This window comes from Terrapene carolina, unplaced genomic scaffold (genome assembly GCF_002925995.2).
Source record: "Terrapene carolina triunguis isolate 2854851 unplaced genomic scaffold, T_m_triunguis-2.0 Scaffold613, whole genome shotgun sequence".
In the NCBI taxonomy this organism is placed as follows: Eukaryota; Metazoa; Chordata; order Testudines; family Emydidae; genus Terrapene; species Terrapene triunguis.
The window spans coordinates 7357705-7374813 of NW_020664964.1; the positions used below are offsets into that span (position 1 = coordinate 7357705).

The 17109-nt window shown below is 44.3% G+C and overlaps 1 protein-coding gene across 1 annotated transcript in view; it reads right to left on the reverse strand.

Annotated features, from left to right (window-relative positions):
* Nucleotides 1-310: 310 nt before the first annotated feature.
* MAJIN (membrane anchored junction protein) overlaps nucleotides 311-17109 on the reverse strand; it is a 97542-nt gene continuing 80743 nt past the window's right edge. The window contains exons 8-9 of the mRNA XM_029913366.1: nucleotides 15616-15670; nucleotides 311-439 (exon numbers count right to left, since the gene is read on the reverse strand). Of these exons, the coding sequence (XP_029769226.1) occupies nucleotides 311-439; nucleotides 15616-15670 (184 nt within the window). The remainder of the gene's footprint in view (nucleotides 440-15615; nucleotides 15671-17109) is intronic.

Consider the following 17109-nt stretch of genomic DNA (forward strand, 5'->3'; position numbering starts at 1 on the left):
TTCCTTTTGACTCCACATTTCCTTCATTTCTAATGGGGCTGATTTGCTGTTGCAGTTGCATTTTACCTTCTTTCTGGGTGGTTTCTGTGCTTTGTTCGATGTTATATTCCACAGGTTCCCCTACAACAAATAAGAGCAAGAAGAGACAGTTTGATTAGAGGAGCAGAGAAGTTACTTTGGCCCAGATACTTAGCTGGTGTAAATCGGTGCATGCTGATTTACACCAGCTGAGATTCTAAACCTTTCATGCTAGGGTCACACGAAAATTGTTTTTAAAAGAAAAGCTGAACCAATTTAATCAGTGCAGCCTTCAAATAATCAATGTGACCAGTTCAAACACAGTAAGCATACTGATAATTTCATACTTACACACACTCATATGGCCATAGTCCTTCCTAAGGGCTGCAGGATCCTGATATTTCTGCTGAATATCTTCTGACTGATTTTGTGGGGGAGGGGAGGCAGTAAGGGGAGAAATCTACATTGTTAAATTTGCTAAATTGTGTTTTACACTTTAAAAAAAAATGAACAGTGAAAAAAATCTATTCTCTCATTTATGATTTTTTTATTGTTACTACCAGCCTGCATTTTTACAATAGATGTTTTTGGAATTTCTGTTGTGCATTATAGTTTTATCTATCATTTACAGAATCTATCATTTCAATCCTTAAAACACAAATTTGAATGATTAAAATGCTCATATAAGCTAAATTTTCATTGCATAGTATGTTGATGTATTGGTGGATTAGGGGAGACAGAAAGAATACTGGTGCAGTGTGGAAGAGCCAAAAGGGAACATTGGTGAACAGCATGTGCAGGGAGGAATCGAGGTATTTGTGTGGTAGGATAATTGAGAGAGTTGAGAGGAAAGATGTTATGCAAATATAAATTATATGCATTTTTCCACTGCACCAACATAGACAGGATTGATTCTTCACAGGAGATTCCCATTCCTAGTTCTTGAGCTTCCAGCACAAGACAGAATGAGAACTCAACCTGGCTTTTAAAGTTGTGGTCCTCTGGTGCTGATAATTGAACACAAACCCCCACCCACTCTATCCATTAGTGCTTCAATCCCTCACTAGAAACTTCCAGTCAGTTCCTGAATGGATGAGTAGCAAGAAATCATGGAAGACTTGGTTCACACTCTTAAACTAGTTGCACAATACCAATGTAAACTGTGACTAACACTAATCCCCCTTACACCAATTTCAAACTAGAGTATGCTATACCAGTGCAGTCATGACAGCACACCTCTGTTGGGACTTTGCTCCAGTTAAGGATTGAACTCATAACCCTGGGTTTAACAGGCCAATGCTCAAACCACTGAGCTATCCCTCCTCCCCAAATGCATCTTGTGTAAACATACCCAAGATAGCTTTAATCTAGCTAGATTGCGCACTAACAGGAGTGAAGTCACAGTAGCATGGGCTTCAATGGAGGCTGTACAAGATCACCTGGAACTCATGGTAATTACTTGGGCAGCTAGGCTGTGCTGAAGCCCATGCTGCTGCAGCTTCATTGCTACTGGTACCTCAGATAGCTACATTAATCCCAATTTATGATTGCAATGTAGACATACCCTCAGCATAATCACAAATGTGAAAAGGGGATGGGAGATGAGACAGTCAATAATAATCAGAGTTATAAGATACAAAATCAAAGATTTTAAGTCCAGAAACAACCATTACGATCATCTAGTCTGACCTCCTGATTCTTGCATCCAGCCCATAGCTGCTGGTTGAGCAAGAGTATATATTTTAGAAATACATCCAATCTGGATTTAAAGAGATAATGTGATGAAGAATCCACTACATACCTTGGTAAGATGTTCCAATGGTTAATTACCTTCACTATTAAAAAATTTGATGGTTCTTTCCACTGGATCTTATTATGCCTTTGTCTGGTAGATAAAAGACATCTCTAGAATCAAACATCTTCTTCCCATGCAGGGACTTCTAGACCATGTTTAAGTCACATCTTAATCTTCTCTTTGATAAACTACATAGATTGAACTCCTTAAGTCTCTCTCACCGTAAGGCAGGTTTCCACACCTTGAATCATTCTTGTAGCTCTTCTCTGAATCCTCTCCAATTTTTTCAACTTCCTTTTAGAAGTGTAGACACCAGAACTAGGGCAAAGTATTGTGAGACAGAGGCCCATAAGTGGTTCACTACTCTATAATACAGCAACTCTTATCAAGCCAGACATCTTCACTACACTTAAAACACTGTTTTCATGTTATAGATCCCAAAAGTGCTATGTAATATATATTTGGAAAACTCATAACTCATTGATAATTAATATTATTGTGTGGTGTATGTAGGAGTAACATAGGAAAAATTACAAACATATGCTGAAATTATGTTCTTAAAATGTGTGCAAACAGGACATAATACCCCACCTGAGAAAAAGGAATGTGGTTCCACCTGCTTGAACGTGTCTCTGATGCAAGAGACACAAAGGTGGGTGAGGTAGTATTTTTTAATGGACCAACTTCCGTTGACTCTTCCTCGGGTCTGGGGAAAATACTAAGAGTGTCACAGTTAAAAACAAGGTTGAACAGATAGTTTAGCATAGGCAGATAGCGCATATTTTAAGGGACCATTCAAGATGAGGTGGCCCGTTAACATCCCTGTTGTCACAGAATTTAAAGTCATAGGACAAAAGTTTTTGTCCTAAGGCAGACAAGCTGGTGTGTCAGTGATCTGTCATGCAGCTTAGCAATAGCAAAACGATCACTTGCTGAGGCTGAGAGGGGTACCACAGTAACTCACGATTCTGGGAACCACAGCAGATTGTCACATTGGCAGATGGTTTTGGGGAAATTTGATAATGGGAGGGTGTTGGGGTCACTCTTCAAAATATAACTTGGCAGTGGAAGCCAGGGTGTGACCTGCATGCTTGTAGGCTGGCTGCTGGTGTCAGTGCTGTGAGCCACAGAAGCATAATGTTTAAGGCACCCAGAATTGCAGGGCAGGTGGTGATATAACCCCTTACTCATCTGAGTTGAACCCAAAGTATAACTAGTATTTTAGTAATGGTCTCAGTAATGCCACATTCAGAGATAATTTTATATCACTCTGTCTCTGAATATTACCCTATTTATACATCCAAGGATCATATTAGCCCCTTTAGCTACAATATCACTCTGGGAGCTCTACAGTGATCCCAATTCCAATATTCCTAACATAAAAACTAGGAGACAGTCTGTTGGAGGGAAATAAACCCTTTTCTGGGAAAAAGGGATCTCTTCTCTGCTGAGCCAATACCCAGTAAAAGCTCTCTTCATGCAAAGGGCCTCAGCTCTTTGGGCTGCTAGAAATAAGGCATATATTTTTAACAGTGAAAGTAATTAACTCATGGAACAATTTACCAAGTGGCGTGGTGGATTCTCCTTCACTGACAATTTTTAAATCAGGATACACTCTAGGAAATGTTTTTGGGAAGTTCTATGGTCTGTGTTATACAGGAGGTCAGACCACATGATCACAATTGTCACTTCTGGCCTTAAAATATTTGAATCTATGCTTACTTTAAAAAAAAAGACACAGCTGATGCTACAGAAAACAAATCATAAACAGAATTAAAACGAAGTCTGAAATCCTCCCAAACTGGAGAGACTGATGTCTCTACCTAAGGCAGAGACTTCTGCTTTATTTGTATCTCTATATGTCTGCACCCTCATAACTGGGACCAGCTACTCCAGCTACTTGCCTCTTGAGAAGCCTGAGAGCCCTTAAAAGGTCAGGTCTCTGTTCCTCTGACCACTTTCTCCTTCCTCACTCCAGCAGGAACACAGTAGCAGTGGGCTCCAGCTGGCTCTGCAGCTGGCCAGCACCAGTGGAAATAGCAGGGGAGTACCTTTGGTCACATCTTAACTTTTTGAAAATTGAAAGATATTTTCTAAAAGGTGAAAATGAGGCTGTGACTCCTCTCTAGCTCCTCCCTCAACACAGGAACCATCACTAGGCAGAAGGCTGCCAAAAGGACTCAACTCTCTTTACAAGTACGAATCCCTGTCCCCACCTGAAGGTCAGGAGGCCATTTTACAGCTCTAACTCCGAGCTTGTCTGTACACTTAGTTTGCAGCAGACTGAGGTGTAAATCGACCCTGCCACACACTAGTGCCCAGGTGGACCCTGCTGCCACACACTAAAAGTTCTGTACTGCATTTTGATCTAGCCTGCTTTGAAACAGGAACAGATCAAAGCACACATAGCACTTTTAGTGTGCAGCATCAGGGTCCACACAGACACTTAATGTGAATCAGGCTAGTGAGGGGCAGATTTACATCCCAACTTGCCATGAACTAATGGTTAATGTAAACAAGCCCTCAGACAAGACAAATGGTACGTGCTCTCTCTCTTCCCCTCTCCTTTCCACCTCCTTCCCTAAGCAGGGAAGAGCAACAGGGATGTCATGATAACACAGATAGCTTACTTCAAGGAAATAGATGTCTGATGCAATTGACTCTTCCTCTTGCTCAGCTCAGCCTTACCTATTATTATTGTAATTTATTACTGTTTCCATTGCTGTTATGCCACCATGCTTCCAGCACACCCTCCACTACTCCAGGAACACACTACTCCAGCTCTGCCCATTCCCAGGACTCAACCAGGTTACAACTCCACGGATATCCAACAGACCTGCCCTGCCCATGGCATCTGGTGAATGAGACAACCAATCTCCATTTGGACCATCCCATGGCAACATCCATTTCATCTCCTATCACAGTTCAAATTGGGAGGAACTGTCCCAGGAAACAGAAAAGCAGAAATAAGAAGCCAGGTTCCAGACGTCTAACACCTATGTACTGCAAAGGACCACTACCTAAAAAGGGGCTGGAAGTAGACAGTACAAAGCATCCTAAACTAAAACTGATGCTTATCAATGCAAGATCTGCTGTTAACAAACAACAATATATGAGCTCATCAGTGATGAAGGATCCAATATAGTCTGTATCACTGAGACCTGACTAGATGACACTGCAGGTCCCATGCTAGCCCATCTCGTCCCCTCCAAGATACTCAGAAAATCACAGACATATAAGACAAGAAGAAAGGCAGCACAGCGTTCAAATTCTCTGCAGACATCAAATGCAGGTAAGGCAATTTCATTCAAATTCATTCATCTGACAGTAGAAACCACAGCCAAAGCTAACAGACTTTATGCTCATTTACAGACCAATACAGACAAAAGGATTCATACAGGAGCTTGCTAATACCTTGTCAACCGTAGTGGTGAAATGCCCCCGTCTTATCATCCTGGAGATTTTAAAATGCATATTGACAAGGCTTGCAGATGCACAAGCCCCAAAACTCATCTCCTCACTTGCCTCCTTAGCACTTTCAGAGATCATCTCTGGTCCAAACCACACAGCTGGTCACAGCCTGGCCCTGATCTACAGCCTAGATATCAAAATAGAGGACATCCCAACCCAGACACTGTCTTGGACAGACCTCCAGTTCATTAAGGCAGTGGTCAGAGACCTTTCTGTGTCCAGGCAACAAGAAAGACCAGTGATCCTGATTCACCAGGAAGACTCTTGGACTTCAACAAATTCCAAAGCCTGCTACAGGACAACAGCACCCCATCCAAAGGATGAGGAGTCAAGGACCTGGTGAATCATTGCCATTATAAACTAGCATGCTAGCCTCCAAACGGACTCTTCTTCCCCATTGCCCACACAGATCTCCTTGGTTTTCTGACACCCTGCAACAGACGGGGAGAGAGGGGTGGAAACTCGAGCACCAATGGCAGGCAGAAAAGGCTGATTCAGACTGGATGATAAATAATAAATTTCTAAAAGCCTATGCTGAGGCCATATTTTAGGCCAATAGGACCTTCCTATCGCCTTCCATTGAGGCTGCCAAATTGTGCCCCAAGAAGCTATCTCAGTGGTAAACCGTTTCATCAATCCTGAATGCCTATAACCTGCATCAGAGCTGAGCACCAAGATCATCCACATTCATTAAAGCCTTCTCAAACAGCATGGATCCACTTTGCCTATACCCACAACTAACAGCCCATTTCCATTCCCAGAGTTCAGTACATTCATTCATTAAGAAGATCTGAACACCCCATCATCCTCTCCAGGATTTCATCAGTTTTGGAGCTAAATAAAACTTCATCTTCAAAGGGGGAATCCTCTAATTTTGACCTGATACCAGGAGGCAGTCCAGATGATCTTAAGCAGGCACCCGGCCCAAATTTGATAATGGTAGAGATTCACCTGGTCCACAGTAGGATTTCCAATCTTGCCAGAAATCTATACCCAGATCCAGATAATATGACCTTTAGTGATATGAATCATCTTCATACTATCCTCTAAAAGAAGGTCAATGCAGTTCCTGATAGGAGTTGGACTGCAGATGGACCTTGGATCTGCAATTGATGGTGCTGGAAATAAGAGTGTTCCAGGAGATGAGATTTTTGATAGCCCAGAGCCCAGTAACATGTTTAAAACACTGCCAGCAGCTGTAATACCAACTGTTATGCTTATTTCTGAAAGCAGCTAAAAGGAGGCCTTTCTGAAACCTCAGCACAACTAACAGACCAGGAGGAGAGGATGAAGTGAGTGACCTCGAGGAGTAAATATGACCTTCTGCCCTCCTGACTTGAGTTGTTTTTTCTGAAGCATGCGATTTTTGCAAGATGGAAATTCTGGCAATAGTTAACTATTGCTATATAGCTGGTTAACTGATGGAAAATTCCCTACCTGACAGGCTGGAAATCTCCACACTTAACTTAGCATCTCCTCAGCAGTTTTTTTGATGAACAAGCTATGTAATACTAACAAGTTAGCTATAAAAAGAGGAAGAAATATGAGCTCGATGGACACTTCAATGCTTGCACACCTCTAAGGTTCCCCTGCATATGGAAGGCCAACCACTGAACTTGCAGTTATCCACTTGAGACCTCCCCAAGACCCTGGGTAAATCTGAATGTTGGATTTTTGGGGCGTTTTACTAATCTGTGGCAGATGTGTATAAGTGCTTGAGATTAAATAAAGTATAGCTTTAAGTAAGAGCACTCTTGTACTGTTTGTGCCAACCATCTATCAGTCGGATGCCCATGTCTTCATTGATCTATTTCCTGACACCACACTGCACAGAGTAAAAGTTACGAAGAGCTTTGGGTTGAAAGAATCCCAGGTAACAGAGATACAATCAAAATTGGGGATAGAGCCTTACTAAGGGAGCTCAATGGATCATTGTGTTGCCATGATGACGACTTACCCACCCCTCAGCCCATCTGTGACCAAGTAAAACCGGATGGTAGCGCACTAAATCACTAAAACAGAACGTTCCACTGCTGATAAAGCACTCTCACCTCAGGAATGCACTCACCAACAGTCATACCAAAAGATAAACTGATGCTGAGGAATTTTTGGGAGGGACCAGAGAAACCCAAGAACCACTGGTCATAGATTAGATAAACCTTGAAAGAAAACCTCTTGTGCTGACCATCTGGCAAAACAAAGTTGTAAAGTTAAGCTGTAATGTGTTGTAATAGTCCGGTGCGGGGGTCGTGCCCTCTCAGGGGCCGTCGGGAGCCAGGCCGCCTCACTACACGGCCTGGATCAGTCTTCGGGTTCCGCCCCTCAGGCAGGGGCTAAGCAAAAGTACAACGTCAGATAGGCCCAAACGCTAGCTCAGGGCGGGGCCACACACACAAGGGTCCAAGGGGCTCAGAACCTTCCTGCAGGCTGAGCCAATAACGCTAATAGCTAAGCCCCGGCCCTCAGTCAGGGCGGGGCACCTAACACTTAGGGTTAGGGTTTTTGGGCGCCAGTCCTTGCCTCAGGGTTTGGGCAAGAACACTAGTCTCTGAGCCCAGGTCCTTACCTCAGGAGCTGAGCAGCAATACGCAATCAGGGGAGCCCAGGCCCTTGGTCCGGGCGGGCAATAAACCAGGGTTCAAGGGGCTCAGGTCCTTGTAGCAGGAGCTGAGCACAAACAGAGTCAGGTAGCCCAGGCCCTTAGTCCGGGCGGGGCAGCAACCAATCAATAGTCCCAGGGGAGCGGTCCCCTTTGGGGCAGTTCTGGCCCTTGGGCAGAGAGGAGGAGAGACTGCCACCCAACGTAGGGGGGGTGGCAGGGGGGAACACAGGCCCACCCACTCCACTGTGTTCCAGCCCGGGGCCCTATCCGCAGCAGTCCGTCTGCCATGGGGGTCAGTGGGGATCCTGCCCGCAACACACTGACATAGGTTCGGGGTCTGCTATCCCCGGGCCACTTCCCATCTCCTCCTCCTCCATGGGTACCTGCTCATCGCTGGGCTCGGCAGCGGGGTCCCACACCATGGGCTCCTCGTCTTGTTGAGGGCTGTCTAGGTCGGGCCGCTCCTCCGGTCTCGCGTCAGGGGGACGCTCGGGCCCCTCCTCGGGGTACCGCGCTCGAGGCAGGCTCGGCCAGTCCGCCTCGGGGTACCGCGCTCGGGGCAGGCTCGGCCAGTCTACTTCGGGGTACCTGGCTCTGGGGAGGCTCGGGCCGTCCACGTCCGGATACCTGGCTCTGGGGAGGCTCGGGCTGTCCACGTCCGGATACCTGGCTCTGGGGAGGCTCGGGCCGTCCACGTCCGGATACCTGGCTCGGGGCAGGCGCGGTTTAGCAGGAGCCCGAGCAGGAGCGTCTGGCCTCTCCGGCCGCTGGGCTCCAACTGAGTGCTGGGGCCTGGCTTTTATACTTCCTGTCCCGCCCCTTGACTTCCGGGGGGCGGGAACAGGTGGCGGTGGCTCCGCCCACTTGGGTGCCTGTTCTGGCTCCTCTCTCTCTCAGGGGCCGTCGGGAGCCAGGCCGCCTCACTACATGCATAAAGCAATAAATAAACATAGAACATAGGGGAATTTGTATGATTGGTTAAAATATGTTATTTTAAAGGTTTTTAGAAAGGTGATAGATTGAGGTATACACAAAGTAGTAGTGGTTTTAGCTATATAATGTGTGTGAAATGTAAAGCTCTTTGGAACCAACTCTGGACTTCAGTTTAAGATTGAGCTGGCAGAACTCTTAGCCCTCGCACAACCGTGACGTGCAGAGGCACCAGAGCCCCAAACGAGCAGACCTCGACTGGCCTTGGGTGAAATTCATTTGTATATTGGGAGTGGTGAGCATTGCAAGGTTGGTGTGTGTATTCCATTGTGTATAGTTAATAAATAGTAGCTTAGGTACCATTGTGTGAAGCTCTGTCATTGGGAAAAGGCCCCACCAACCTGTAGAGGGCCAGTGGACCCCAGGCTCAGGGAGGGTAGGGGGTAGAAGCCTAAATTCTGTGGGTGACAGTTGAGATCCTAAGGTCAGACACATGTTTTCTTATGCCAGATGGAGAGAGGTCTCTGCACTGACTCCAAACTGGTGGTACCCAAAAGTCACCATCTTTCTGTAATGAACTTCGGCCATGACTGTAATAATATTGTTGGATGGGTCAGAACTAACACACACAGTCCCTATGGTTGAGGAGCCTTCGTCCCCGTTGTACTTCCATCTGGAGTCAAACCTTTGGATCCATAGGAAATAACATCCATTGGATTCAAGGCTCTTGGCACCAACTCTCTTCTCTCTGATCAGTCCTTGGGAGTTGATGCGCCTGGTACTGAAGAACCTCTATTTAGATACAGAGGCCAATACCATTGATGATTCCTAGTGTTTAGGCTATGGATCCATAGCAGGCTTTGGATCCACTGGTTTTGGATCCTTCCTCTGGGTGGGTACCTTTTTATATCCCAACTCACCAGCTGCCACAGCCTGTACTGGCTTTTATTGTCTCTTAACCCTAGGGGCAGTGGAGGATACCTTTACCATTCTGGATCTGGATGGCTTGACTGCCAACCCTTGCTGCAGTAATAGAGCTTGCAGTCTGTTCTGCCTCTCCTTCCAGGCATGAGTGTCAAGCAAATAGAGCATCTTGAAGGTTAATGTCCATCTCCAAGGCAAGCCAAATTCCTCTCCAAGGGAAGCCAAGTATATTGTGTGCATCCAAAGTTGAGAAAACAGAGGAACAAGAAGCAAACCTCTTGAAGCCTGGCCTCTTCACTTTTGGAACTGCCATAATGGAATCAAGAGACAATAAGACTCTCTAACTAACTGTACTATTCTAAAACTTCACAAAACCAATTAATTATTAAAACTATAGAAAAGATTACTCAAGCACTACCATTCTATTTAACTATCTAGGGCACTGAAGAAAACAATCTTCCTGACTTGTTCCTGAATCCATCGGCTGGATGTGGTTGGAAGGAACTGAGGCGTCTTGAGGGCCACGCCCCCTTTTATAGCCTCGTCTCAGAACCTTCACGAATCCTGAGGAGACATGTGGAGGGGTGCCTGAGCACTCCAGCGGGCACTGATAACTAAAGTTCCACTGTCTGAACTGCATTTCGCTGGCACATCCGATGAGTGGAAATAGCAGAGGCCACTTGAACCCATGGCTTGAACCACTTGAACCCATGGCTACATGCTTGCTATCCTTATGATGTGCACTGTCACACCCTCCTCCTGAACTTACTGCCAGAGGCTTGGACACTGTCCATGGCGGAGGCAGTATACCTAAAATTCCTCTTTTCTGGACAGGGCATCTGCTACCCAGTTCTCCTTTCCTTTAATATGCATAATCTCCATGTCAAATTCCTGTAGGACCAGGCTCCAGGGTAGCAGTTTGGGGTTTGTGCCCTTAGTCCGGTGAAGGCATACCAAAGGTGAATGATCAGTTAGAATTCTGAACCTCCTATTAAAGAGGTAAGGCCTTAATTGTTTGACGGCCCACACAATGGCATAGCACTCCTTCTCTATGACAGAGTAATTATGTTCGGCAGCGGACAGCTTTTTGCTTAGGAAGGCAATGGAATGCTTCTTGCTGTCTTCCCATCTGCATCAGCACAGCACCCAACTCTGTGTCTGATGCATCAGTACATAATTCAAAAGGCTTATCGAAGTCAGGGCTGGCCAGCACAGACTCCGTAGTGCTTTTACCTTGTTGAAGCCTTTCTGGCACGCCTCTGACCAAATTACCAAATTAGGTTGATGCTTTTTACATAAGTCTGTGATTGGGGATACAATGTCACTGAACCCCTCTACAAACCTCCTGTAATAGTTTGCCAAGCCTATGAAGGATTGGACTTGCCTTTTAGTCTGGGGTACAGGCCATTTCATGATGGCTTCCACCTTAAGAGGGTCGGGGGATATTTTACCTCCCCCACCCAGTGTCCCAGATAAGGGACTTTGGCTGCCCCTATCTTGCACTTAGAGGGCTTCATAGTTAGCCCAGCTTCTTTGAGCTTTGATAGCACAACTTCCAGGTGCTCCTTGTGATCACCCCAGGTGTTGCTGAATACAACAATGTCATCTATGTATGCCCTAGCATAATTTTGCAAACTATTTAACACTCTGTTGACCAGTCTCTGGAAGGTTGCACCAGCATTTACCAGACCAAAAGGTAACACTGTAAATTCATAGAGCCCTATGTCAGTGATAAAAGCTGATTTTTATTGTGCCTCCCCCTCCAAAGGGATCTACCAGTAACCTCTGGTTAGATCAAAGGTACTAAGGTACTTGGCTTGGCTCAGCACATCCAGCATGTCATCAATTCTTGGAATGGGATATGCATCTGTTACAGTGACAGCATTGAGTTTTCTATGGTCTACACAAAATCTAACAGTGCCATCACTTTTGGGGACTAAGACCACAGGGGAAGCCCATGCACTGTCAGATTCCTTAATCACCCCCAGGGCCAACATGCTTTGTATCTCAGCCTGAATTTGCTCCTTCACCTTGCTGGTGGCCCTGTAAGGCCTGGAAGGTGGAGGCTGAGCCCCTTTCATGAGGATTCTATAGGATAGCAAGTGTGTCCTCCCTGGTTTGTTGGAAAATACCTCGCTGTACTTCTGCAGCGTTGACAACGCTTCCTCCCTTTCGACTGGTGTCAGCTCACTACAGATTTCCATACTTTCCAGGGTTGACCCATCTTGGCATTCAGCCATCAGATCAGTGAGTGGGTGTGCCTCAGTTTCCCCTTCGACACAACAGATCATGTTTACCACGGCCACACTACTGTGATAGGCCTTGAGTCTGTTTACATGTACCAGTTGGGGCACAGCATCGTCCACGGGCTTTTTAACTTTATAAGTGTCCTCACTTGCCACTTCCACCACTTCAAAGGGCCCCTCCCAGGAGTTTTGCATCTTGAACTTTTTTGCAGGGCTGAGCACCATGACCAAATCTCCTACGTCAAAAGTGCGTTTACAAGTATTTTTATCATACCACGCCTTTTGCTTGGCCTGACTGCTCTGGAGGTTGTTTTGGACAATTTCCATCATGTCTTTCAACTCCCTCCTGAACCATGGGTTCCTCCCTTACCGTGTTGCACCCTTCCCAAGTATCCCTGATGAGATCGAGAGGTCCCCTCACTTTTCTCCCATACAGAAGATCAAACGGAGAAAAGCCCATGGACTCTTGGGGTACCTCCCTGTAGGGATACAGCAGGAATGGCAATAGCTCTTCCCAACTCTGGCCCCTTTTCTTGGCATACATCCCCAGCATGGATTTTAGGGTCCCACTGAACCTTTCCACCAGCCCATTGGCCTGGAAGGTGGAGGCTGAGCCCCTTTCATAAGGATTCTATGGGAAACCCCCTTGAGAACTGCCAACTGATGTGCCAAGACTAATTCTGCCCCTGCTTTTCTGCCCTACCAGCTTGGGACTCCAGCACCCTGTCTTGTTAAGCCAGACATGCCAATCTGCTCCAACACAGAACCAGGGTCTGAACCACGTGCCCCAAAGCTGCAGACTTAACTGAAAGAAACTTAAGAAGTGTTCCTGTCTTCGAATACAAAAACAATGCATGCATACAAATAGGATGAATAGATTCAGTAGATCATAACCTTTACAGATATATGTCACATGGAATATGTAGTATAAAACATATTCCAGTTATGTCATATATATACATTCCTAAGCATATTTCCATAAAGCCTTATGGGGTGCACTGTCACACTGAGTTTTTGGTTTTTTGTGTTTTTGTTTTGCATTTGCTGGCTATCTGTGCTAACTAATTAGGAAGCAGGCCTTACCCATTGCTGTATTCAGTGTAGCCACTCAGATTACTATGGTTTCATAATCCAGTTTTGCAGCCACTTTGCATTTTATCTATGAGCCCCAGAATAAACTACAGTTTTCACAGATCTCTCCATACATTTGCAATATAGCATGGAGTGGAAAGTTGTTCACAGCTATTGCCAAAAATGATTCAGTGCTCATCTGCCACAACAAAGAAAGGAGTAAAAACTCCTTTATTTCTGACACCATGTTACGAGCTGATGTAGAGGGCTACACCAAGAAAGCCATTTATAGTGAACTAGTTGTACTGCTCTGACAAAACCCAAGATCTATGCTACATATCCTTGATCTACATATACACCTCTACCCTGATATAACGCGACCCGATATAACACGAATTCGGATATAACACGGTAAAGCAGCGCTGGGGGGGGCGGGGCTGCGTGCTCCGGTGGATCAAAGCAAGTTTGATATAACGCGATTTCACCTATAACGTGGTAAGATTTTTTGGCTCCCAAGGACAGTGTTATATCGGGGTAGAGGTGTACTGGCAACTTAATTATACTTAATTATTAATTATTAACTATTTACATATTATGGTGCTGTGGCAACTGCATCATAATTAAGCTTCCTTTAAGAACTTCCATTTTATTTTGTTCAGAGGAAAGTCTCACTTTTTTTTGTACTCCTCTAACATAATGGTATGATTATGGTTCAAATTTGCATAGATATAATTTCTGTGACAAGGATTCCTAAAATACTATTTTTAGGTACATGTGTGGCATATTTTTAAAAGTATTTTAAGTTGTTAAAGGCAAGTTTGTGTGCCCACCTGAAAGTGCCAAATTATAATTTGATAACAAAATACATGATCTCACAGCAGTGAGATCACAATCACTCACTTCTAGAGAGTCTTAACATAAGAGAGAGAGAGACTGATTTATCAAACACTCTGTAGCCTAGGAAAGAGTTCCCTGAGTTGGAAAAGAGGAGACCAGGAATTCAAATTCACTATACTTACTGAGGACAGGCATGATCCCCAACCTAGAAGACAGTTTGGGAACAGCCACTGAACAATTCCTCCCATTTTTTAAAAAGACATTAACAGGCAGAGAACCCAGCTCTCCAACATGACAAACCTAAACTTCAGTTACATTCAATATATACTGTGCCTTTCAGAGTGACTAAGCTAGAGAAGTCTGTGCGTGCATAGAAAATTTGAAAATGTCAAATAATGTACTTTCATTACACATTTCAATAAAAAGCAGTTTTCAATTAAATATTTTGATTTGAAAAATTCTGACCAGACATTAATAGCAAATGTGCTAAGTGAGTTTCTGGTGGAAAGGAATATTAAAATTATGTATATGTACTAGGGCTGTCAATTAATCACAGTTACTGCCTGTGATTAACTGAAAACACTGGGTGGGGAGGGAAGCATCAGTTGCGAAGGGACCTGACAGTGTCCAGTGAGGCATAGTAACCCAATACACCACTGGAGGGCAGGAAGAGAAGAGGAAGTGGTTCCCATCCCAGCTCCAGTGGAGAGGTAGCGATCCTGACCCTGCCATGCCCTATTTCCTCTGGCCAGCACCTCACTCCGGGGACCGACCCTTCCCCCGTGCCGGGCCTCATTGTCCCTGGCTGGCTCCTTGCTGTGGGGGATACCCCAGAGAGAACTGGGGCCTGGTGAGCTCAGCCTCCCTGCACCAACCTCTCCTCCCCACCCTCCATTGCAAACAAGAGCTCACTCAGCTGAAGGGAGCCCACCTAGCTCAGTAAAAGGAGGCAAGCCTGGCGAACCCAGTACCAGAAACCACCCTTCCAGAAGCAGCAGCAAGACACCTCCCTCACCCTCCTCCTGCACAAGTCATTGCTTGTCCCCCCCTCCTCCCCACACATCCTCCTTGAACATTGAATGCAGATTTCTATGATGAAACTCTTCCTCTTTGGACAGGAGGCAAGCCTGGTGAGCTCAGAAACCCAGCCCAACAGGAGCAGCATCAAGATTCACCTTTCTCCTGCAAAATTGACCCTTCTCCTGCACAACTCATAGCCCTCCCATCTCCAGAATACTGACTTTCTGAGTTGACTTGTAGGCTCTAAAATTTTACATTGTTTTATTTTTGAGTGCAGTTATGTACAAAAATAACAATAATAATTCTACATTTGTAAGTTCAACTTTCATAATAAAGAGATTGCACTACAATACTTGTATGAGGTGAACTTAACTACTACTTCTTTTATCTTTTTTACATAGCAAATATTTGTAATAAAAATAATAATATAATGTGAGCACTGTACACTTTGTATTCTGTGTTGTAATTGTAATTAATATATTTGAAAATGTAGTAAACATCCAAAAATATTTAAATAAATGGTATTCTATTATTGTTTAACAGTGCGATTAAAACTGCCATTAAAAAAAAAAAATCTTATGATTAATCACAATTAATTTTTTAACTGCTTGACAGCCCTAATATGTGCTTTTACACTTGCAATTCTGAAAACCTGGCTGTAAAAGAAGGTATTTATTCATTACGTATTTTCTGTGGCTTACCATTCCGAAGTCACCTTTTGACTTGCTTCCAGTGTGAATATTTTCAGTTTCAGTTCTAAAAACAAACCAAATATATAGGGAGTGAAGTCTATGAAGTCACTAGAAGCAATTGTATAACCAGCAACTACCTTAAATGTTTCATTCAATTTTTATATTACTTGTGACTTGCAAAATATATACCATAGCTTATGGTTTAACTCTTAGGTCTGATTTTGATTTAAACTTACAGGTTTTCATCAAAAAGTGAAAGCTTGAAAACCAGTTTTTGACCAAAACCTTACTTTTTTTAAAGAAAAATGTTAAGGAAAACAAAAATTTGTGCTTTTACTGAAATTGTTCATGGGAACAAAAAACATTTACCAACCAGTTCTACAGTCGAAAGCCAGAAGGAACCATTATAGATCATTTAGTTGGTCCTCCTTTATATCACGGTATAATTGTTGGCACTCATCTTTGGAGTGACCCTGGTGGCCTCGTGCGGAATCACGGTTACATCCGTGCCTCAGTTTCCCGTAGTCAGCTTTTAATAAGTTCAGTAAAGCTTGTATACAGGGAACATTGTCCTCAGGGGTCTAATTTATATAATCAACTACAAAAAAAGGATTCTCCATTGCTTAGAGCAGTTGCTCTCAACTTTTCCAGACTACTGCACCCCTTTAAGAAGTCTGATTTGTCTTGCGTACCCCCAAGTTTCACCTAACATAAAAACTACTTGCTTACAAAATCAGACATAAAAATGCAAAAGTGTCACAGCACACTATTACTGAAAAATTGCTGACTTTCTCATTTTACCGTATACTTATAAAATAAGTCAATTGGAATATAAATATTGTACTTACATTTCAGTGTATAGTATATTGAGCAGTATAAAAAAGTCATAGTCTGAATGAAATTTTAGTTTGTACTGACCTTGCTTGTGCTTTTTATGTAGCCTGTTGTAAAACTAGGCAAATATCTAGATGAGTTGATGTACCCCCTGGAAAACCTCCATGCACCCTTAGGGGTATACGTACCCCTGGTTGAGAACCACTGGCTTAGAGCTCTGCAGTCTCTTCCCTGCTGACTCAGGGTAACTCTCAGGCATGCCCTGTCTAGAGAGCTTTGTAGTCTCTCTCCTCTGGAGGTCTCTCTCTTTGTGTTTTGGGATTGGTTCTCTGTCCAGGAACTTCTGCTCTCTGGGGAGACATCACTGGGAGTAGCTTCCTACCCAGCTCCTCTGAGGAGCTATCTCCCCAGCAGCTTCCTCTCTGTGTTCTGGGCTCCAACCTGAGCCTTCATAAACTTTTATAAAACCCAGACATTCCTTAATTTAGGGCTTCAACCGCAGATCACTCTCCCGTCGATTCCTGTACAGCGCTGGATCGAGAAGAGTAGGGGGAGTCGACGGGAGATGCACGTAGTGTGGACCCCACGGTAAGTAGATCTAAGCTATGTCAATTTGAGTTACACTATTCACATAACTCAAATTGCATAGCTTAGATCAAATTTCCCCTG